Source organism: Leguminivora glycinivorella, chromosome Z, assembly GCF_023078275.1.
Source record: "Leguminivora glycinivorella isolate SPB_JAAS2020 chromosome Z, LegGlyc_1.1, whole genome shotgun sequence".
NCBI classification, from domain to species: Eukaryota; Metazoa; Arthropoda; class Insecta; order Lepidoptera; family Tortricidae; genus Leguminivora; species Leguminivora glycinivorella.
In genome coordinates, this window is record NC_062998.1 from 22519086 (window position 1) to 22544822 (window position 25737).

General features: G+C 38.5%; 1 protein-coding gene across 2 annotated transcripts; it reads right to left on the reverse strand.

Moving 5' to 3' along the window:
• Positions 1–219: 219 nt before the first annotated feature.
• On the reverse strand, positions 220–18872 carry LOC125241710 (protein takeout-like). Of its 2 annotated transcripts, none has more exons than XM_048150312.1 (6): positions 18714–18872; positions 8108–8226; positions 4765–4886; positions 4214–4347; positions 3444–3593; positions 220–1797 (listed from the first exon to the last, which is right to left on the reverse strand). In XM_048150312.1, the coding sequence occupies exons 1-6, from the start codon at positions 18823–18825 to the stop codon at positions 1646–1648; spliced, it is 789 nt and encodes a 262-aa protein (XP_048006269.1). In that variant the 5' UTR covers positions 18826–18872; the 3' UTR covers positions 220–1645. The 2 variants fall into 2 exon arrangements, with proteins under 2 accessions (XP_048006269.1, XP_048006270.1); XM_048150313.1 differs by lacking the exon at positions 18714–18872 and adding an exon at positions 8662–8791.
• Positions 18873–25737: the final 6865 nt, after the last annotated feature.

Genomic DNA, 25737 nt, shown 5'->3' on the forward strand with positions numbered 1-25737 from the left:
AAGGCAGCACGAAGAAAGAGAAAAAAAGTAGCCTATGTCACTCTCCATCCCCTCAACCACGCCCTCAACTATCTCCATATAAAAAATCACGTCACCCCGTTTTGCCGTGAAAGACGGACAAACAAACAGACACACACACTTTCCCATTTATAATATTAGTATGCATTGTTGCATTGATAAATAACTACAGGATAGAATAAAAGAAAAACTCTGTAGAAATATGTATGTATACTAATATATTTGTTGCATAATAGGTAGTACGACTACCTTATACTTATTTATACTACATTTGTGTTTTTGTGTTGCCAGTGATTCCATTTCCATTTACATACATGGACATTCCTTGTTAGGTTTCCCATCTTTGTTATTCAGTCTTAGTTGTAGGTACATATCTATAATTGTATACATATACAAGTTTGGAAAAAAAATACATAGTGATACTATGGGATCTATGATATCTGCTATGATACCATTGAGTACCTCGTACCTCTACGACACAGCCAAGAAATATATTGAACATTTTCCTTATTTATAATTAAATTTTAAATCTTTAGTAAAATGAGTAGTCAACTATTATACCTTGATAGGTGTGCGTAAATCAGAAGTAGCTACTCTAAGAATGAAAAATTACCTAAGTAGATGTGTACTTATGTAAGTACGTAAACATACGAGTATGTTATACTCGTACGTGTACAAAACTTGTGTTCAAGTACATAGTATATGTGAGCAGCACACGTTTTTTTTCCCAATCCCTCGGGATATGTGTATATATGAGATGAGCTGTTTGTTTACTGAGTATTTCTGACGCCACATGTTGAATATTTTAGGTATCTACTAGCTAGGTACTGACTATGTACTTAGTATTTAAATTCTCAGACAGGGTAAATTTGATTTAAATATTTAATGAAGTACTTGTAAATATACCCATTTCTAACGCCTAAAAGGTTCCCCTGAAGAACGCAATACGTATTATTTATTAGTATCAAGTCTTAAATAACATTAACACAATTGACTTATTCTTACTCCTTTGTACATGTAGGTCACGTCAAAAGTAGTGAATAAAGACAATGATTTTTTTCCCTTGGCTACATTCAGTAACACTACCCATGAGAAGGTATACCTAACGTTATTATAAATAAAATGATCAAAGAGTAGTTATGAAGAAGTTATGTTTAGCGAATAGGGTTAGGGGATATTACTCAAAACTCTGCGCACAGGACACCGCTACCAGATTGTCGAGTGTGTATGATCGGCGTATTGACTGTTGCCCCTTTTCGCACTCGGAAACTCACGTGAGTGGGACAGGGAAGCACCGTGGCAACCGTGGATTCTGGTAGCCCCGCTATCTAGTACATATAAACCGCTTTTGATGCAGCAACGCCCTCGTGATCAGAACATAAGTTAGTACATGTATGGTCAATTGGTCAGTAAAGCATACTAATAGCTGGTGCTGCACTCTGGTGGCAGAATATGGCGTAACACTTTCGGTATAGGTAGAGGCGGCCATGGTGCGTGATGGTGGTGGTCAGTCGATGAGCCACTCGTCGTAGGGGATGTGGTGGTGGTCAGTCGACGAGCCACTCGTCGTAGGGGATGTGGTGGTGGTCAGTCGACGAGCCACTCGTCGTAGGGGATGTGGTGGTGGTCAGTCGACGAGCCACTCGTCGTAGGGGATGTGGTGGAGGATGCGCGCCAGGAAGCGCGCCATCTTGTCGGCCAGGTCGCGCTTCAGCTCCGGCTTCATCTCCTTCAGCAGCTCCTGCGCGTTCGTGTTGATGAACAGGTTCAGCGCCGCCTCTGTACACGACACATTACATCAGATTACTATTTCCGCCCAACTGGCTAATTTATAGATAGGAATACGATACGAGACCGTGTATAGTCTTTTTCTCATCAAACATGCAGTGATATAAAAAAATGCTCCAAAGTGTCCAAACGTTTACTCCAGATATTTTAGTCTGACAACGTGATAACCAACCTTTAAAAACTAAACCTGCTTTTCGTCAAACCTGTCTGCAGCTGTAATGACAATGTTGTCAATAGTAAAAAAGTTACTTTTCAGTTTCACCACTCCATCTATCCTCAAGAGTGCAATGCAAAGTAATTTCATACTTTTAACTTGATGTCTTAGTCCGTTTTCACATTATCCGATCCGATATCGGATGTCGGAAGGATTTCAATGGAAAAAATCCTACATCCGATATCAGATCGGATAATGTGAAGACGCACTTAAGCTGGCTGGTAGATTTTACCTATAACCTATAATTATGATGATTTTGAATCATAAATATTGAATAATTGACGGATTTGATTTAGTTTGATGTTTCATAGTCAGTACTTTGTTCGTGTTGGTGTGGTGAAAAATTTAGTGTTTCACTCGGTGGCAAAGTTTATTTAACCTATTCGTGCCTTGAAACCCCGCAACGCTCAAGATTCCACATTCTGAACCTTATTGGAATCTTTCGCCTGCTCGGGTATCAATATTGGCACGTGCGGTTAAACAACAACTTTGCCCCCTAGTAAAACAAATATCTAACTAATTGTAAGGCTTGGGCCTGAAAAGTAGTAAGGTGCATTAGGGTAATTCCGAAAGTCGTATAAAAACCACCATTATTTCCAACATATCAAGATTGGTTTCGAAATTACTCGAGCATTTCTGTGATTCGGAATTACCCTAATGCACCTTACCTATGAAATCCCTTTTTAGGCCTTTCGAGTTGTTGCGCCTAAAAGGCGATACTTCCGAGTCCATCATTAGGAACGTAAAGACAATATTTCATTGCATGTTTGAGAAAAATATTTTCTTTATGACGTCACAGTTTCTATCTACCGATCTATATTCAAGATCTTTGAGCGAAAATCTATGTATTTCTAAACGACTTTTCTACGAGGGCTGGGTAACTTTGTTTTCACCACACCAACTGGTAAAGGCTCTCTTGATTATTCGAAATCGGATAGCAAATTGATTTACAAGACTGCAAAGTAATTTCATACAAATTTTAACTTGATGCCCAAAGCAGGTTGTTAGAATTCACGATTTATTTACACATTAATGATGATTTTGAATCATTAAATGTTAAGTAAACGGATGGATTTGATTTAGTTTGGTGTTTTACAGACAGGTATGTATTTTCATAGTGTTGGTGTGGTGAAAAGTTTTGTGTTTCACTCGGTGGCAAAATTTGTTTAACCTACGTACGTGCCTTGAAACCCTCGCAAGTCTCGCAACGCTTAAGATTACGCTACGCTCGCGGTTCACTATTAGAGTCTCTCGCTTGCTCGGCTATCAATTTTGGCACGTGCGGTTACACAACAACGTTGCCCCCATGTAAAACAAATAACTATTTATAACTTCTACAGGTCGAACATATGCAGTGGTAAGTAGCAAGTTATTATTTTCCTATCGAGGTAGGAAAGTGTAAAATGAAGGAAGTGCGTCTTACGCAGCACGGCGTTCCCGTTCTGCAAGTTGTCCACGCCCATCTGGATGTCCTTGACGGAGAAGTCGAGCTTCAGCTGCTGCAGTCGCAGGTAGGTGCGTCCGTCGCGCTCGTACGGCGCCCCGCGGAAGTACACCTTAGCCTTCACGCCGTCTGTCGGGGCAGGTGGAATTCCTATCTTACTCATGCTTACACTGTTTCTTACAAATAATAGGTATCTAACGAATGTTACAGAAAATTACATTCATTAGGTATTCATAGTAGATACAAGAAAGAGAACAGCGCCCCAAACGGTTACTTATTTACGACGACCAAAAATAAAATTTCCTTGACTTTTACGCTATCGACGACGTAAATATTCTAAAACGTGAAAAACTCTAGGTAGAGGTCATAACTTCTATATATCTTTGCGGATTCTTGCATTCAGTCTACATTTAGTTTCATGACATGTAGTAGGTATGACAGCGATACCGCTGATGTGTCTCCACTGTGTCTCGTTATTATCGATCTCCATATACAGGGCGGCTCATTCAAATCGGTCAGTATGGGAAAGTCTGAAACCATTAAGACATACGAAGATCTGTTCTTAGGAACTATGTCATAAATTTTAATAAAAAGAAAAACTGCATTTATAAAAAAAAAGCTGTAAGTACCTAGTTGTTGTAATAGTTTCAGACTTTATCATACTGACCGATTTCAATGAGTCACCCTGTATAGTGAAAGTTGAGCCCGGATCGCGAATTTGAAAGGTAAAGGGAGTGTAGTGTACGCACCGTACTCGCCCCAGTAGTCGCCGCCGCCGGAGGCGCGCACGAGCAGCAGCACGCCGGACGAGCGGTAGCGCGCGCGCGCGCTGATGTGCGGCCCGAACAGCGTCAGCTGGAACTGGTGCGTCTCCAGGTCGGACCTGTTTCATTCCATCAATGAGGACTACGAATTTGAGTAAGGCATCTATGTATTTATTTCCTCGTCGTTAAAACTAAAGAAGCAGTTAAAAATATATATACATTTGATATTAAATATACGATGATATCTTATTCAATATTCGATATATTGAATAAGATATCATCGTTAGGATTAAAGATACGGTTTAGATTTTCTGCATAAGCAAAAGGTATTTTATTTATGACTTTGTCGGTTAACTAAATTGTCAATCGATGTAGGGAACAAATCAATTTATTTCATTAAATTTGTATTTTTTGATTTTTTTTTCAAGTAGTAACACTACCATATCTATATGGATATATTTCAGTTTGTAAATTATCAATATTTTAATTATTCGTTCCGTCATATGTACTCGCAATGTGGGTAGGTATATAAGCACCTGACATTAGTGATGGTCATATTAGAGACCCCGGTGGCGTGGATGTCCTTGAAGGTGGCCCGGTAGCCGTCGGGCCCGCCCCCCAATGCTATCGACAGCTCATCGATCACTATCGGCTCGTCCTGAAACATTATGACAAGTTAACCGAGATGTCATGTTATCCATGTCACTGTACTTAGTTATATTGTAGAAATTAAGAGGTTTTATTACAAATACAACAATTACCACAGCAGTGACACATATTCATAATAGTACATTACTACAGAGGCCGGGACAAAGGCCTCAGACCTATCCGGCCTCGCTTCGCTCGGCCGTCTATATGTCTTCGGCCGGCAACCCCATTTCCCGCCGAGGTATGTATAGTGCTTTTCTCAAACATGGTATGAAATAAATAAAGTCTACTGAAAATAGTAACTTTGGATGGCTGTATCTCCTAAACGGTGCGTCGTAGCGCAAAAATAATCGAATTTTCGTTCCCCTTTCATACCCCGTATACGCTTATAAAAAAACAAAAAGTTAAAAAAAGACAAAAAAAAAAACTAAATTTTTTTTTTGTATGAAAACGCACCCAAAATCAAATATTGTCTAGGGCCCGTACCAGTTGCAGTCGGCACGTCTATAAAGCCCCTTATAGTTTTTTTTTTAATTGGCTAAATACCTGGATGTTATGTCACAATTATCTGTGTTTGGAAATTAAAAAAGAAGACTTTGCCGGCCTTGGCCTGCAAGGTTTGTATGAAATTCCATTATCTATCAATCGTCCTAGCCGCACCTGCAACGTCATACTTCGCTGCCAATTATAAGGCACATAACATCAATATTTCATACCATGTTTGAGAAAAAATAATTGATTCAGTGAGACCACTGGTGGAATATAAAACCTGACCAAATATATGACTAGTATGACTACGCGCCATGTTGCCGAATTTCATTAGAACTATTTTCTTACTATACTGGACTGTCAACCCATACATTAGAATAACAGCGGCCTCCTGACAATAGTCATATATTTCTGGGTACGTAGCCGAATGGCACAAACGCTCACGAAACGCTCGTAGATATCTACCTCTATCGCTCTTGCGTATTGGCGCGACAGAGGCAGACTATCTTTCGCGGCGTTTCGTTTTCGTTTCGCGTCGGAGAAATGCCATTCGGCTACGAGGCCTGGTCAGGCTTTATGCTATAAATGTAGGCACTCGGCCATAAACTCCCCGAAATAAATAAAAAATACTAGCAAAGGCACCGTCTCAAAATCAGGTAACTACGTAGTGCCTATTTGGATGAATATTTATCATTGTTTACAAATTGGGTAAACATTTAACGTGGGCTGTAGGTACTGTACTAATACGCAGATTGAACAGTAAGTCAATATTTGAGGCAGGTATAAATATTTAGGTAGGTACATCAGTACCACGTATTTGTTCCGTATCTTATAAGACATTGGTGGGCTGTCATCTGTCAAATTTCATACAGCGTGTGTATTCCATACGGGCGAATATCTTAATAACGATTAGTACCTATCGAACCCAAGGAGCTTAACTATATGTTTTCTTTTTGAATAGACGAGATTTTTTTTTCATATATAATAATTCAGCACGCAATGTATTACGTCCACATCAATTAGCGTACCTACCTAATTGTCATTACGACATGACGTTTATGTCATGTGAAATTAAGTTTGACGGCGTACATTGCCGCTTGGTCAGATTAAAAAAATTAATTACTCATAATTAATAACACTTTTTAACAAAATAATTATGCTATACGATTCGTTTGATCAGATACTATGGCTGGATACATTATTCGCCCGTATGGAATCCGCACGCGGTATAAAATGGTGGGTTAACCCTCCATTTTCGTTGGTGCAAGTGGCCCTTAGTGCATTGTCAAGTGACGTCGATGCTGTATATTTATCTATTTTGAAAGATTTAAATCCGTTTATGATTTAGGTCACATTGAGGAAATTTTGCTATGGGACCAAGACTGAAATCGCGAAAAAAAAATCAAAGCTTCCATAGAAAAATTACGACCAAAATGTAAGAATTAGCCTATTTTTTTTGGGATTTCGGGGTTGTCCTCATAGTAAAAGTTGGTCAGTATTAGCTAAACGTTAACGGATTTAAGTGTTTGCTTTTCGTCGAGATACATACTGTATACACGGTGTAACATGAGAGAACCGAAAGATTTTATTTCTGAGGGCAAAATAAGGATAAAATGTTATATGACGTCAAGCAAATTTGGTTAAAAAAATGTTTCTTTGTGTAATATTTTTGCATGTATTTTCACATAAAAAGTAAATTTTATTGGTAAAACTGGCACTTAAAATAAAAATTTTCATTTTTCTCTAAAAATAGTATTTTATAATACAATCGTGATATAATACAAATCTTTTCAGTCGAGTACCATGTTTAGGCCACGAAGCTTGCTGAGTGGCCTAATAGTACGGTACGAGAGTGAAAAGCTTAATTATATCACTATTGTATACAATACTTTTTCTACGAGTCATCATCTTCATCATCAATGGACGGAAATATCATCATTCATGCAAGTTAAAATTAATGTTAATAGAGTCGTTCACCGTTGTATCAACATCGAATTACCTAGCAACCAATTGTTTGTAATAACCGTCTCTGATTGGCCGATAACGCGACAGATAAAAAAATGTGTTTCAGGTGCAGGAAAATTTGCCAGGTATCGCAAATTAGTATAGAAATTGTATGAAGTTCTATTTTTGAACATATTACAGTTAACTAAAGTCAACTATAATGAGCTTATTATAATTGAGTCGGAACTGCCATAGAGTATCCAACACTGAAAAGTTAGCACTTATAGTTTAGTCTGTGGTGTCCTAATTGACAGATTACAGTCGACAAGTAGAAAAAATACTTTTTGCAATGAGTTACTATTGACATCTATACGATTTAGCAAGAAAAACAAATGGAAAAACAGCTAAACTCAGTATGATGCCATAGATAATTTGTAGTTAAACTCGATCAGCTGATGCCATTCCGCCGTCTTGGCGAGAATCGAAAGCAAAATCGCCGCGAAGTTATACGAGTCTGGAGCGATACGTCACGCCGCGATGTCGCGCCGTGATTCGCGCGCATAGTCTGGAGCGGGCATATCAACGAGGATATTAGATTATGTCCGAAAACGAAAATAATAAGTAATTGTTACTTTTTTTAAGTGCTTATTATACTTATATAACTCTAAAAGTAGGCGAAATCCAGATAAGTTTATACACACATTTTAGTCTTCTAATATGATGTTTCTCATGTTACACCTTGTATAGCCGTAGGGGCTGGTGTAGCCGTAGCCGGCCGCACGGTCAGCGGTGCCTCACCTCCTCGATGTCCAGCTCGGGCGCGCCGCCCTTCAGGTGCTCGGCGAGCGAGTTGAAGCCGCGCAGCAGGCACGCGTCCACGGCGGGGTCGCGCCGCGAGCAGCGCGTTCCGAACATGCCTGATACGATACAATCATAATTAACACTGCACTTTTAATAGTTTTATGATTACTCTCAATCGTTTTACTGGTATATACTTGATATGAACGGTCAAACGATTCCGGTGTACGGTAAAGGAAAATTACGAAATAGTACATTACGATACAAGTGAGAAAAAAAAGGAAGTTCGAAACGAGTGGCGATAAATCGACACGAGTTACGAATTTGCTTTTCGCACGTGTATCGTACGACGTTTTTCAGTACAGATGACCCTCCGAAGTTTCGACCTGACAAGAAATGAACCACTTCTCGCAAAGGTGGTAAAAAAAAGCACCATCTGTACAAAAAAAATATTTTTCCTTTTTTCGCACTTGTATCGTATTCGTACCTGATGTAGGTACCATTATTTGTAAACGCATAAAAATCAGTTGTATTTAAAAAGTGTTTGAATGTACTTAATGGCTATATTGAACAGATAGCTCGATGAACGTGTAATACTGCTTTCGCATGTGGTATGGAGCGCGCCGCATCAGTATGCAAGAGGGTCTTCCGCGCATAACGGTAGGCGGTGCGCTGGCCGCCGCGGCGCTTTCGCGGCTTTGACCGCCGCGCGCGCGCGCGCGGCGCACAATGCCTGTGCGGCGGCGGCGGCGGCGCCTGCGCCACGGCACGTGCCACTGCTAACCTTCAAAGGTTACCCGCCGCAAGGATGGCCTTTGTCTCCTGTCTTGTGATTAGGACAGATAAGCTTTACTCATCGCCGTAGGGAGCGAGTATTTCTTTCCATATTCATATGCTAATCATTGATGAGTCTTTCTTTGATTAAGTATTTAGTCAAAGGATAAAGTTATCCTTCTCGAATTATAAGCGCTATTATCCAATGAGTGTCGAAGCTGAATATTTAATAACTACGGTACCTAGCTACCACCTACTTACAAATACAAACAAATACATATATGTACTACAAGAGATAATGTTTTTGACTCTTATATTATTATACCTCTAAATTGTACTTATAGCCAACTGGGTCGTATGTTTTGTCTCGTATGTGAAAAAACAATAGCAGCAAGGCAAGCTAGTAAATAATTAATATTCATTGAGTTTATTCCAACAAAGGGTCTAGCCGCAATCCTATAGTGAAACTGCCCCCGGCTGAAATGTATAGCTTACTTAAGAGGCTACGGGAGCGAAAATGCTAAAATGGAAAGGAGCCCCCCTTTCAATTTGGGAATTTTAGTTAAATATACTAGTGTTATTAACTAGATTTATCGAAAAAAAATTGTCCCTACAGAACAACTCAGTTAAAAGATATTGCGAAAAAATCTTTAAAATCGAGGTTCCGCTCTCGAATGTTTCCTCCTTCAAAACTGTCTGCCGATAAAAGCCCGAAGTAAACAACAAAATGTTGTTCTTTTTTGAACGTGTAGTTTTTAGTTTCACTGTTGTACTTATATTGTATGCCGTGAATAAATTATTTATATTTCAAATATTTTTCGCTTCGCCGACTGGTAAACCAATCGGCATCGGTAAAATCTAGGATTTACCGGTAAAACCTAGGTTTTACGGTAACATTAACAGAGAAAATGCCCTTGCCTCTGTAGAGGTAGAGTTGAGACAATCTCGGATAGGTGTTGCAGCGAGTAACGTGGGACGAAATATATCCCAGTTTTAGGAGGAACACTGGAACAGCCTATGAAGTCCGTGAAATCGGCAAAAATATCCTAATTTTTTCACCTCCTCTAACAAGTCTCGCACCTAGCGTGTGCAAAGAATTAACAGTAAAGTGTTTTTGCGGGTGCCGAAGGAACGGGCGCCCGCCGCTGCGGCAGGGTCATCGCTCTCGGTGCGTCTTGATGCGCTCCCGTCATAAACCAGTTGCTTTCATCACGCTATATCACGTACATTTATAAATTAGCCCTTGTGGACCCCAATATAATTTGCTAAAAATGTAATACAATTAAATTGACTCATATTTACTTATAGCATTTAGGATACGAAGGTTAATTTCACGAAGTAGGTACCTTTAACAACCACTGTCATATTACGCCAAAAAGCGAGTAATATGTACATGTAGTTACATATACGGGTGGGTGTACCTACCCTTGTTTCGCCGACAAACTTTTCATCGACAACAAATCATCGAAAGTTTAGTTCGAGTAAAATTGTTTCGAGTAATTTTGTTTCAACTACTATTTATTTGAAATTTTCTTAGTTATTATAAATACTATTCAACGAATATTGTTTCATCGCTGATTCGTTTCAAAGTACTTCAAATAGCAGAACTACAAAACATCGCAATTCATTTATTCGACGTATTATTACAATACTTTCTCATTTGTCGTACTACACGTTAATAGATGTTTCTATTCTAGGAAACTTCAAATTGTCGATTTTATCGTGGCATGGCACATCACATATTTACGTCCATAATTAAACTATGACCATTGGCTTAAATCCTAGAGTAGGTTTAGGTTAGGTTATAACTGTGACCACACACAAAAACGACCGGCTTACAGAGTAGGTTTAGGTTAGGTTAGAACTGTGATCACACAGAAACAAACGGCTTACCGAGTAGGTTTAGGTTAGGTTAGAACTGCGACCTACACTACAACCAATGGCTTTTAAATTAGGTTTAGGTTAGGTTAGAACTGTGACCACACACAAAAACGACCAGATTACAGAGTAGGTTTAGGTTAGGTTTGAACTGCGACCTACACTACAACCAATTGCTTTTAAATTAGGTTTAGGTTAGGTTATAACTGTGACCACACACAAAAACGACCAGCTTACCGAGTAGGTTTGGGTTAGGTTAGAACTGTGACCAAAGAAACAGTTTACAAATTGTACAATTTTAGAAAGAAACATATTTGAAATAATATTATGCGTAATGAATTGTATTTAATGTAAAACAAAATGAAATGAAAAAACACGAAATGAAATACCACGATATAAAGTATACTCGGAATAAGTTATCTACGAAATAAAAGTCTACGGTTTGATTTTACTTGTTTCGATTGTTCTATGATATGAACTGTCGATGAAATGAAATTATTTGAAACGTTGTCTTTGAAATAATATTCGAACAAGTGTCTGTCGGCGATTCAAGGGTAAACCATACGGGTGGACTGACAACTCTTAATATAGTTGTTTTAATAATTTCCTTTGACACTGTTAAACATAAAAGTTTGCAACTCCTTAACACGTTCACTGCGAAACAGGTCATTCTGACCCTGTTCTGGACTTCCCCCTGGTGCGGCGACAGAAATGCGCAACTTTACCCTAGTGCGAAGCCCATATCATTGTGATATTTTATTATTTTTATATATTCAAGTATACGTTTATATTTGTCATTTTACACTCTATTTGACAGCATATAAATTAATAAACAAGTCACATATGTCCTGTTCGCACCAGTCTTAAACTTTTGTTATTCAGTGCGGAACAGGGCCTATAATGACCTGTTACGCACGACCTTGTATAGCATTGGAGCAAAGTGCAAAATGCATTAGTGTTGTTACCATATTATCAATCCACACGTTATTTTGTGGTGAAAAAATGTGTTTCGATTAGACTTATATTGACCGGGATATAGACCGTGATTACCTTTTTGATTTTTGTCGAGCTCCCGACATTTCGACGCAGTTGCATGCATCATGATCACGGAAAAACTCTCTCGGAAAAACTCGACAAAAATCAAAAAGGTAATCACGGTCTTATCCCGGTCAATATAAGTCTAATGAAAATAACCGTGAATCATTCAAAACTCTCTGTGTTTCGATTGTTTTAAATGAAATTCGTTAAATACAATATAACGCTTTTATACGCAAAACGTTTACAATTTTGCTAAATATTATTACGTAAAAATGTATTGTAAAAAGTTAAAATTGCTTGATGCAAAGTATTTACTAAAATTTCTAAAAATCGTTTTTTAAATAATGTTAAGAGCAAAGTTAAAAGTTTTGGTTGTATATAAAAATCTGGTTACATTAAAGGTAAAGAAAGAAAGAATTGGATCGATATATTAGTTCTTTTATTTTCCTCATCACTACTAAATCAACGACATTTTTACCTGTGCCCGTTCTGGCTGTGCGGTACAAGTCAATTTTGACCTGTTAATTAATTCGTCTATAAAATCTAAACGAACAGTCATCAACTTCGGCGAAGACAGTATTGTGTAGATTAGTTATTAGACTAAACATTGTTTCAATAAAATTTAATAAATGTGTGTCTGGTAAAGGTATTTTAGGTAAAATATGAAACCCTCCTTACAAGCTGTAATTGACTTGTACCGCACAGAGAGAAAACTCAATACAGGACTCTCATGGGTTGTAACGCACTGAGAGCGAGTTCACAAAATCCGGCTCCGCAGTGAACGTGTTAATGTTCATATTAATCAGGTCAACCCGGTGCCTTTAGTTCATTTACCTACTGTACGAACCATAGTCTCCCTGCTCTCCACAGGGCATCAGGTACCTTTTAGTCATATTATACCTAGGTACCTGTCGCGTGAGGATGATGATAATGATAATAATGAAAAGATGATAATCTTTTATTTAACTCAACAAATTCACATATATATATATATATGTGCAAACTACAAAAGAATACAATATATGTATATGTACAGTTATAATACGGTACCTATGTTTATATTTTATGTATGTATTTGGATCACTGTACAGGGTTAACTGGTAGCCCTCTATTTAGTATACCTTCGAGTATAATTAAGTTAAATTACAGCCTAGTAAGATACGTTCTTGAAATAACTCGAGTAATGTTATGTTGGTTTATTTTAAGTAGTAGGTAGATAATTCTAATAAGGTCTAGTTTACCCTTCGGGTTGGAAGGTCAGATGGCAGTCGCTTTCTTACAAACTAGTGCCCACGCCAAATCTTGGGATTAGTTGTCAAAGCGGACCCCAGGCTCCCATGAGCCGTGGCAAATGCCGGGATAACGCAAGGAGGATAGATAGTAGGTAGATAAGTAACTAAATAATTATAAGTACTAAGACAATTGTTCAGTTAGGACCAAATTAAATATTCGACTTTATACAGTAAATACAGTTTTAATAAACTAATATATATGTACATATCAATAAGATGAAACTAGGGATCTAGTTTCTCTTGGTAGGTACCTAATTTTTGAAATTCACGAAATACAAAAAGTTTATTGCCACGTAGATTAAATACCAGCCACGTAATTGACTGACCACAAGACTGGTGTGTGGTGTGCCAGACTGTTCAGCAATATCTTATTTTACATTTAGAACAAAATTGCTGCAAACAGAATAAGTTGCTTGGGACAACAAAGGACTCGTAGTGAAGTCAAAGACGATGGCGTGTAGTGTAGCGACGGGCGGAGCTGAGCGCCTGCGCCTGCGCCGCCGCCGCCGCGGGCTTGAGCGGCTGAGCGCGCGGCCATCGCCATTTCCCATGTTACTCAACCTGGTGTCCACTTTTCACATGTACATTTCTCTACATTTTCCACTCTTCCGCGTTCAAATGATGTAATACAACAATTTCAGCGTGTGTTGGTTTCAAATGTGATTGCTACTAAGATACGCAGGTATAATCTAACCATATCTCAGCCGTGGCTTTGTCATTATGCTAAGTTCCGTGTGTAGAAAGGTATGTATTATGACCTAATGCTTGTAGTCGAGATAATCAGAGTAATACTCACGATACCATCTGTCTTCATTGTTACTTAAGTACTTAAAGTTACACAGGTGTTAGACATACCTACGTGGTTCAAGAACCTAAGCTAGACCTATCTCATATTATACTTACATCAAAAGAGCTGCGATACGCTCTACGAATTTACGAGTAATTCGTGTTCGACTGTTAACAGTGTAAAGTATTGGTTTTTATGAATTTCAAAAACCATTAAAGACCCGAACTTCCTTATAGAAAGAGCTTTGATCCCTACGTACATACGAGTATGTATGTGTTCCTTCGTAGGTGATACTTGTTGAATGAAAACTGCACATACCACCAGAAAGAGGTAGGTGTTTAACGAATGCAGGCGAAGTAAGCAATCATTATTAATTAGGTGGTCTCTATTTCAAAATGTATCAGTTTGACCCTCGTACCTACAAAATAAATAAATAAATATTGCATGCCTATTGGTAAGACAAAAATCGATGACGTCTCGCTATTGGTAAGGTGGGTATGATAAAGTAAGTGCGTTTTCACATTATCCGATCCGATATTGGATGTAGGACCGATATCCCATAATATTATATAAATATATATTTAAGCCGCCATATTTGATTTGAAATCCTTCCTACATTCGATACCAGATCGGATAATGTGGAGACGCACTAACTTTGGAAGTGTGAAACTACATAAGTTAAACTTGATATTCACATTCGTGGCCCACTTAGATGCATTGTGCCAACGGAGTAAGTAAACATGTTCACTGCGATGCGACAACGGGGCCAAAATGGAAGAAAGTGGTAAGATTTCATTCAGTATTGGAAGTGAAAGGTATCCGTCGGGTTTTCGCGGTACACTTTTGAGCTAAATTTATTCGAGTCTGATTATTTAATGACTTATTAAATTAAAGCGATATGCACCGCTGAATGTTTTTGTCAGGTAATTACAATCTGATTCGGATCAAACCGTTTTATAAGGCGAAAATAATGGCAATAATGGTGGCAAACTGTTTTTGGTTGTTAAATATTAGATGGTTAGTTAGGTTTATTTAACAACAACATGAAACTTAATAATAACCAAAGATAATTTATATGAGATTTATGTATAACTAAACTGATGATGCCTGATACAAATTTATTTTTTTCAAAATGTGTATTGATATTAAAATAAATAAATATTTCAGTTGTTAATAATAAATAGTTATTTGTTATACAAGGGGGCAAAGTTGTATTTTAACGCCGAGTGTGGAATTGAAAAACGAGCAAGTGAAAGGATTCTATAGTTGAACCACGAGCGAAGCGAGTGGTTCGAGAATAGAATCCTGAACTTGTGAGTTTTTTAACCACAGACCAACCCCTATAGACATCTATTACAAGACGACTCGCGGTGGCCAGCCTTCCTAGTATTTGCACTGATATAAGCGCGGGCGCTCGCCGTGCCCGATCAGTATCGACCAAGTAACAGACCCGAAAGCAGCGCGTGTTTTTCGCACAAAAAAATTGGAAAAGGGTATTTTGATGCCTTAAAGATGTCCACCTGTAGTGTGAAATGGTGTGGAAAGGTAACAAGAAGCTCAAATTTAAAAACAGACGGCATTACATTCCACAAATAAGTCATATTTATAATTTATTCAGAGCCGGCATAGGTCAACTTACATTGGCCACTTACGCGTCAGTAGAGGGACAGTCATACTTCTGTCCCTTTTCATCTGGCGCGACTGCCCGCCGTCCTTGAAACGGCCAATCACAGCGCGCTTAACACATTCCCCGCCCGCTCCTCGCACCCCAAACACTGGTGACTCGTATCGCGAACCAAATATACAAGACTGCCACTCTATAGGAGGTTCTCTGTGTTTTTAACACACGAGAAGTAAAATACATTTGCACCCGAGTGTAACACAAAACTTTTCCCCTCACTATAGCGAGGAAACTACAACGCAAAAAATGCATTTATCACTGTTTCCAGTAGTTCCACAGGTGGTAAATCATCTTTATTACTAGATTCACCTACTTTTATCAATTTTAAAGCAGTTAATTTGACTTTATTCAAGGTCAAATTACTTTACCCACTAGTGGATAAAATGCGTTTTTACCCGCTGGTATTAAAGGACAAAACACGTGTTTCCGAGCTAGTGAGGGAAAACAAAATTAAAATAAAAAAAAAAAAAAAAACCCCGACTGCGACATAGTGGACCGATTTTCACGAAACATGGCTATAAGATTAAGAACACTCCCGACTAAATCAGCTTTGTAACAAAAACTACATCTAAATCGGTTCATCCGTTCGGGAGCTACGACGATGCCACAGACAGACACACACAGAAACAGACAGACATACAGACAGACAAACAGACAGACAGACACGTCGAACTTATACCACCCCGTCGTTTTTGCGTCTGGGGTTAAAAATAAAAACACGCAAAAATATTTGGGGAAGATATAATTTTTACCAATCCCAGGCTGCGAAACAGGGCCATCTAGTTTTATGCCTAAAAGGCACATACATTTTTTTGTATGAGCTTTGTTAGTCCCGGATATATCGCCCTTGTAGGTACTTAAAAAAACTAATTTTTAACGAATATTATTAAGTACCTACTTAAAAATAAACTTATTATAAACTAGCTTTTTACCTCGACTTCGCTCGCGTTAGAAAGAGACAAAAAGTAGTCATGTCACTCTCCATCCCTTCAACTATCTCCACTTAAAAAATCACGTCAAGACGTCGCTCCGTTTTGGCGTGAAAGACGGACAAACAAACAGACACACACACTTTCCCATTTATAATATTAGTATGGATTTACTCGTATGATTCAAAATAATCAATTTAACGTCAGTCATTTCTACAAGCCAGCTTTGGGCATCAAGGTAAAATTTGTATGAAAAAACTTAGCACTCTCGTGGATAAAATGCAACTTTGCTATTCGTTTTTGAAGTTTAGTATCAAGAGAGCCTTTGCCAGTTGGTGTCGTGGAAGAAGTATCGTATGCCTTTTTCACCTCTCTCTCATGCCTTAGTAAAGCGTTTATAATATTAGTATGGATAAAAATATGTAGTTCTAAAGCCACTTAAAACTGAAGAGTTTAAAAAAAAATAAGTATTAGGTAGGTTGGTGTAGGTGTAGTTACCTAAGTATTCCGTACAAACGGTACAAATTTCATAATTGAATAAATAAATAAATAAATATTGGGGACATCTTACACAGATCAACTTAGACCCAAACTAAGCAAAGCTTGTACTATGGGTGCTAATTAAGCGACGATATACATAGGTAAATGTCCTTACCAGGATTTGAACCCAGGACCGCGGCTCAGCAGGCAGGGTCACTACCGACTGAGCCAGACCGGTTGTGTTTCAAAATGAATATTGTTAAAGTTGTCACTTTCGCTTAGTAGGTTTAAGTTACAGTTCTTTTAACTAAGCCTTCTTGAGCTTCTTGTGGGACTCAATTAATGTGTATTTTATACAATCGTGATATAATAGAGAGCTCTTCAGTCGAGTCTATTTAAGCCACGAAGCTTGCCCAGTGGCCTAATCGTACGGTACGACAGTGAAAAGCTTGATTATATCAGCATTGTATATAATAATAATACTTTTTTTCTATGAGTCATCATCATCATTATCAATTGACGAACAATATCATCATTCCAGTTAATGTTAATAGCGTCGTTCACCGTTGTATCAACATCGAATTTCCTGGCAACGAAGTTAAAACTGTCTCTCTGATTGGCCGATAACGCGACAGATAAAAAAAAACTGGCCAAGTGCGTATTTTTTTACATTTTCCTTCAAAAATATTTTTTTCCACAACAAAAAAGTTGTAAAAAATATTTATAATGTGCAATTTCGAATATCTTAGTAACTCTGACTACGAAAATTTTCGAAATTTCACAAACGTTTAAGAAATTAGGAATCTTAGTTCAACAAGCTTTCGTATTTTGGAACCCTCGCAATGCTAAACAATTACTATATTATTTATTACCTACTCGCTTTGCGCGTGATTTAATTTTAAATCTTTCGCAAGTTCAGTCAGGCTCTGATCACAAAATGAGCTCGTGTAAAAGTAACTTTTCTTCTATGTGAACCCCTTAACCTAGTCATTTAGCCTAAAATAAATATACCTATTGGTAAAACTCAGAAAAGGTACCACAATACGTCGTGACAAATCACTCCGATAGCCTGACGATATTTAACTAAACACAACAGTTGACACAATGTTTTGTATTAGGTATAGTTTCCAGTGCAAAATCTTGCAGAACTATTACGGTCTTCTTAAGTGCAATCTGGTCTTCTTAAGACTGGTGATATCTAGAGAACGATGACCTTCTGGTTGGCATGTGGCCATGTGCAATGTGCAAGCGCCGACTCCGGCGTGGCCGGTAAATAGCTCATCAGGATACGTACATCTCGCGAGTGCAGGATTAATTAACGGGACATTGTTGACGGGGATGAAATACCAAAAGAAAATAATGATGTATTGAATGTCCTGATTTTAACGTCTATTTGAATACAAGGGTATGAAGGGAATGTTTATTTTGGTGTAGTTTGGTGATATTAGTTATTTTAAAAATATTAACGCCTCTCTTCTACTTGAGTGGGTAAACTACGTAAACCTACGAGTACAATTTACAGTCGGTAAGTTTAGTGCGGGTTTGGTCGAATGACTAAACTATTAATAATTTGTTTAGTTCTAATATTTAAAAGTATTTAACAGAGAAAACCTTGGTATCGTAACGGATGTTCAATTGCGAAGAAATATACAATATAAATATTATGCTGTGGTGCACCATACATAGCGAAAAAAAAGAAAGTCTTTTCCTTTCTTTATTAAATATGATTAGATTGTTTAGTACTTACTTGTGTTGCAGGTCCCTGACGCTAGTACAGCGGCGAAAACAATAATATTTCGAAGCTTATCCATCGTGTGAAGTATATTTTTGAGTGTTGCGCGTACTAGGGACTCGGGCATGAACTCGGGCTTGGAGCGCGTGCGCCGCGAGCCGCAGCAGCCGGGGCTATGCCGGCGCCGGCGCCGGCCGCAACACCACTCCCTCCACATCCCCCCTGGTGCCATTTTCATCCTTTCGTACCATACCTGTTACTATTACTGCCAGTAATAATTATCTTATCATCAAGAAAGAGTCGAGAATCAATTTAACTTATCATCTCGGTAAATCGTCTATTAAGTACCTACTGAAAGTACTGAACTTCTAACAATAAGTGTACAAGATGACTCCTAAGTCTTTCACTTCTACTAAGTATAGATTCAATTTAATATCACGCAAATTGTACAAAGGAGATCATGGATTAAAACTATTCTAAAGTAAGAAACACGTTCCCCGGATCGAAGCGTCCCCATCAGTTCCTGGTCAAGTCAACATCAGGCCCGGGGCCACCCTCTCCGCCACGCCCGTTTCCCCGTCAGAATTATCTGCGCGCCTGGCAGAATTAAAATCCAATAGTAAAATAGCTAAACGTTATCCCAAAGGGAGCGAGGGTTGCCGTAGTTAGACATCTTACAGAATGCCTGGCCAAGGTTATAGCAAATATTGACTTACCCAGTTGGAAAGCCTTAGGATTTATTTACAAATACTGTCATATCCCCCACGACAAATTCAACCGTAACCTATCCACTATTATTAAAGAAAACATTTCTCATCCTGATTTCTCAATAGACCCCATAGTATCACCAATCAGAATACTGGGTTAAACCATAAGGTCAATGCCATAGAAAACAAAATTTCTGTTGGTGACATAAGAAATGCTACAAAACTTTTATTTTCCAGCAACACCTTGGCCTCCCGTTCTGCTGAAGTTCTTGCTGCCCTAAAAGATAAACATCCGCTACCCATCAGACAAAGAAATTTCCTCGTGTGTCGGCTGCCAGCAAGAAGATCCCATTGGGCCGGTTATGTTTAGCCTCGCGATTCACCCCATTATCACCGAGCTAACCTCTGAACTTAACATTTGGTACTTGGATGATGGGACACTGGGTGGGATGGCTTCTTCCGTCTTAAACGATCTAAGTAATAACCGTTAAAAGAAGTTTTTTTTTAAATTGGCCTCAAAATAATCTTTGACAAGTGCGAGTTAATCTTTTATCTCAGATTTGGGTGATCATTCTTTTATTTCCGCCCGCTAACCGATCCGACATAATTAAAAATTTCAACCGTGCTTTGCCCAGTTTCACTTTACAGACTCGTGATTCTCTTATTCTACTCGGTGCTCCATTATATGAAGATGCCATCACCCCAACAATAAATTGGAAATTAAATAACTTCCACAAGTGTTCGGATTTGCTCTTCACGATTAACCCTCATATGGATATTAATATTTTACGGCTGTGCCTATTTTCCCCTAAATTTCTATATATCATGCGTTGTAGCCTCGTTTGGAAATTCCAAAATTTAACCTCATCCATAGACAACACTCTTAATTATTCCGTTGCAAAAATTCTAAACATTTCTTTCAATTCCGATAACTGGTCTCAGGCTACTCTGCCTAATGGCTCAGCCACGACATTGGTCTAAGCGCGACAGCGGTGAGCGGCCGCCATACATTGGAGCGAGACACAGCGATGGGACTTTTCATTCGTACGTATGGCTGCCACACCGCTGTCGCGCTTAGACCAATGTCGTGGCTGGGCCGTAAGTATCAAATATGGCGGGCTTGGCATTCGCTCCTCGAGTGACCTGACTTTATCGGCATTTCTCTCCTCTGCTCACTGCTCTGTCACCCTCATCAGTAGTATCCTTAATGTCTCCAATCCTACTGATGTGATAGTGGCGGGCTTAGCAGATGCAGAGTCTGCCTGGGGTGCCGAGAGCTTGCCGACTGAAAAATATAGCCAAGCCGCCTGGGACCTAATAAAATATAGGCAACGCATGGGTCACTCCTAGAAAATAGCCGCAACTTTATCGACCGAGCCCGTTTGTTGGCAGTCTCCGAGCCTGAGTCTGGACATTGGGTGCACGCCTTGCCGTCGCGGAACTTAGGTTCTATTTTGGATCTGGCCGCACTGCGTGTAGCTATTTGTCTAAGACTGGCGCTAAAGACCTGTCAACCACATCCTTGCTGCCGCTGCGGAGCCTCAGTCGATGCACTAGGACACCACGGACTCCACTGCCAGTCTAGTGCCGGCCGAATTTTTAGACACGCTGCACTTAAAGATTTAATCCGCAAGGCTCTCGGCACAGCGAACATACCGGCAACCCTTGAATCTATCGGCTTGTCAGCAGCAGACGGAAAGCGGCCGGATGGTTGCTCGCTTGTGCCTTGGTTTCTGGGACGACCCTTGGCGTGGGACGTGACCTGTGTGGATACCTTGGCTCCGTTCAACGTCCAACGCTCGGCCCAGAAACCAGGGACTGCTGCTGAAAACGCCCAGTTGAACAAGTGCCGCAAATATGCATTTTTAAAAAACAACTACATAATTGCGGCACTTGCATTTGAAACATTTGGACCTGATGACCACATCAGACACCAAGCACACACCAACAAGCACCAAGCAGTTAGTGAAGGAGGTTTCCACCAAACTTGTCTGGGTGTCTGGTGACCTACGCACGGCTAATTTCCTTGCACAACGGCTGAGCCTAGCTAGTCATTCAGCGAGGAAACGCGGCAAGCGTCCTAGGGACGATGTCCCGGGCAAACGTAAAATTAATATAAGCTTTATTCTGATATGTATTTACTGTTGAGGTGACATCCTTATAGATATCACACAATGCAAGTGAACTTGTATTCGGTTTACTTGAGTTGAGTGAATATGAAATAATATGAATAATAAGAAATACCATTCATATAAATAAATAAATAAATAATAAATAAATAAATATAGGACATTCTTACACAGATTGACTGAGGCCCACGGTAAGCTCAAGGAGGCTTGTGTTGTGGGTACTCAGACAACGATATAATATAATATATAAATACATCCATGACTCAGGAACAAATATCGGTGCTCATCACACAAATAAATGCCCTTACCGGGATTCGAACCCGGGACCGCGGCGCAGCAGGCAGGGTCAATACTGACTGCGCCAGACCGGTCGTCATATACTTAATTTAGCCATTATTTTTTTCCTGGACCTGTTATAGGAAGGTAGGAACCAGTAACAGAAGATTTACCTGAAAGTAACTTAAAAGTTCTTATGGATCTTGGCCTCCTCCACTTGTTACGATCTTTGACAACCTTCCTCCAGCCCACATATCGCTATTAAGTACTCGTTACAAATTACTTTCATTTTTTAGGGTTACGGAACCCTCAAATAGGAAAAACGGAAGGATCACTCGTGCGTCTGTCTGTCTGTCTGTCACAGCCTTTACTATTAGGGATCCACGTGGGCTTCGTACGGGCTGCACAAAACCTTAACAAATTATGCACCTAAAATTTTCCTCCTTATGCACCTAAAAAAAGATGGAGGCTCAATTTTTTGATAAATAGGTGAACCCGCATGAAAATCCGGACACCAGTTTTTGAGTTTATCGCACACAGAAAAGTATCTCGGACAAACACGAGGTGCACTTTTGTCTTCTTCAGCCGCTGTAGGCTGGTTAGCTATGTGTACTGTAGGAGTAGGTCAATCGGAAGTAATATACGTGTATTGGTCGTTGGTATTGGTAGACAAAAGTTCGATCGTAACTAGCTGTCAGTTAATGGTACCGTTGGCTCACTGCGACCGGTTTCATTGAATTCAATCAAAAATAAAAGAAGCGAACCGTTATTCTATAATAGGTACTCTAGAGTCATACCGTGGTTAACACGTTCGCGGACGCGTATTCTATAGCATACGTTTTTGTACTCCTTCTGGTGACGCGTATGCTATAGAATACGTTATTTGGTTTGAATTTCTGCGTCTGTTTGCTTAGTAATCTGCTTGTTCACAGTATAATATTATTGACCAACATTTCCTCTACCATTCACTAGAATCATAGTATGCATACTGCAACATTACATAGTTTTATCGCAGTTAAAAAATATGCTGTGGCGTCACAGATCGAGTTCACCTTTTTGTGACGCACCGGGAGTTGGCCCGTGAAATGTGGCCAAATTTCGAGCGCAAACGCAATTTTACGGATTGTTTAAAAAATCATAAGTAATTATTTTTACAGTTTATATATATTTTTGTGTTGCGGTTTTGTTAACAAACATGTCCACTGTCGTTTTATAATAATACACCGTGATTTTGGTTACGATAAATTAAGAAAACCGAGGCATGTTTATACCTATTATTTGAGTAATTTCCTTCGTACTTAGTCATTGCTTTGCTCATATAATTGTGAATAAACCCTATTTCTGGTTGATACTGACTGTTTACGTTAAATTATGTCTTTTTGAGTGAATTTTGTTGGTGTTTAACTACTTGAACTTGGTTTAGATACTTGTAAAATAGTATATAAAGCTGGGCGAATCATCGCGTAGTGAGAGGTAGTGGATAAGTTCTACACAGAAATCATCGCACCAAACGAAGGCCTTTAGCACCTATACAACAGCAGGTTTGAACAAACATTATTCTAGTCTCAATGACGAAACGGGTGACTACAGTTCTGACGAAAGTTAGGTACTCCAAAAGAGTCTGTAGGAGATACACATTTAGACAATTCTTCTTGTACCAAAAAACTCTGTATTCGTGAACAAGCTTAATACTTTTATTTGTGGGCATCAACCCCGCAGCCAGAAACACTAAATGTTTTATTTGATATGATTCTACAGAATGAATCTGCTGTATCACCATCTATGGATCGTATGCTATAGCATACGGTGTCATATAAGATCACATTTTGACTCAGTATTGTGTCACGGTATGCTATAGCATCGTATGCTATAGCATACGGTGTCACATAAGATCACATTTTAACTCTGTATTTTGTCAGGTATGCTATAGCATCCGAATGCTATAGCGTTCCTCGTCACATAATAACCCTAATATAAGCTGTCTAAGGACAGGTATGCTATAGCAGTCGAAAAATTCCCATACAAAATATTGGTGTCCCAGAGGGGTGACTGAGCGTCCGCGAACGTGTTAATATCGTTAATATCTTGGTAGATATATTGACAGTCCCGCCGGTGCATTGTATTACTATAAAAGTGTATGTAAGTGTAGGGGAAGATTGCTATCATTGGACCACTCAACTTCGCTGCTCAATTCATAGATTTTATGTCAAAAAATAAAACTAGTTTGAGAAGTTTTAATTCTTGACATCTATTTATGAATTACCTTATTCACAATAAAAAAAAGTATGATAAATTATTATTATTTAAGCGTATGGCGTATACTGGATTACAATTAATATTATAAGTCGACATCCAGGTTACGCAACCAACCGATCAACCAGTAATAATAAATGTAGAGAAAAATCGTGAAAAGGTTTTCATAAGCTGCTGCCTTCTTTGGACCAGAGTCGTCTTCATTGGACCACAAAGTCGCCATCAATGGACTTAGGAAATTTAGACCAATAGTCCAATCAAGGAAACTTATGGAAATTGACAAAAAATAAAAATCTTTAATGAAATATTTTTTATATAAATTTTATAATTAATAGTTATTTGTTATACAAGGGGGCAAAGTTGTATTTTAACGCCGAGTGTGGAATTGAAAAACGAGCAAGTGAAAGGATTCTATAGTTGAACCACGAGCGAAGCGAGTGGTTCAAGAATAGAATCCTGAACTTGCGAGTTTTTTAACACACGAGAAGTATAAAATGCATTTGCACCCGAGTGTAACACAAAACTTTTCCCCTCACTATAGCGAAGAAACTACAACGCAAAAAATGCGTTTATCACTGCTTCCAGTAGTTCCACAGGTGGTAAATCATCTTTATTACTAGATTCACCTACTTTTGTCAATTTTAAAGCAGTTAATTTGACTTTATTCAAGGTCTAATTACTTTACCCACTAGTGGATAAAATGCGTTTTTACCCGCTGGTATTAAAGGACAAAACACGTGTTTCCAAGCTAGTGAGGGGAAAAATATTTAATATATATATATCTGTATATATTATTTTTATATGTACTAGCTTTTAGGGTTCCGTACTTCAAAAAGGAAAAACGGAACCCTTATAGGATCACTCGTGCGTCTGTCTATCCGTCTGTCACAGCTAGAGATAGGTCGTGGGTAAATACCCAATCTACCCACCCAGGTATTTACCCGGTAAATACCTATCTACCCGGTATTTACCCGTATCTACCCAAATTGACGGGTAGATTCATTTCATGTTGCACATGCTGATTTGTATTAAAATGGAGATAAATACTAAGTTAGTGGTTGTAATTATTATACACAATTTAAAACGAAACTGTTCAGTCAAATATACAATAAAGTTTACAGAAGTTTTTATGTATATTTTTAAAAATAATTAAAAAAATATGTATTATGTGTGCTTTTTAGATTGCATTAAATAGTCGTATTTATACGATAAAGATAAACTTCCTAGTACTGGTTGGAGGGGGTTATGGTGGGGTTAGGGGGGGTAAAATGTATTTTTTTCATATTTCATGGAAACTATCATTAATATCGAAAAGTATTGTATGTACGAACTAAAGTAGACACAATTTCCTACAAAAAAGTTTATATGCATTTTTGTCATAAAACATACTATGTATGAGTTATGAGCTTCAAAAATAGACTTTTAAAATATTTTTTATTTACAGTTTTAATTTATCAGACTTATAATTTATATTAAAAGCATTTGAAATTATTTCCGTATGTCAGAGAATGATATTACACGATTTTTATAGTTGGAGTGATACACTAAAATCACATTTTATCTCATAGCAACCTATTTGTTCTCAATTTGAATAAACATTATGTGTACAATTACAAAGACTGACTTAAATGAATATATTTTAGCCCAAACACCAATTTAAATGGTCAAATTTGG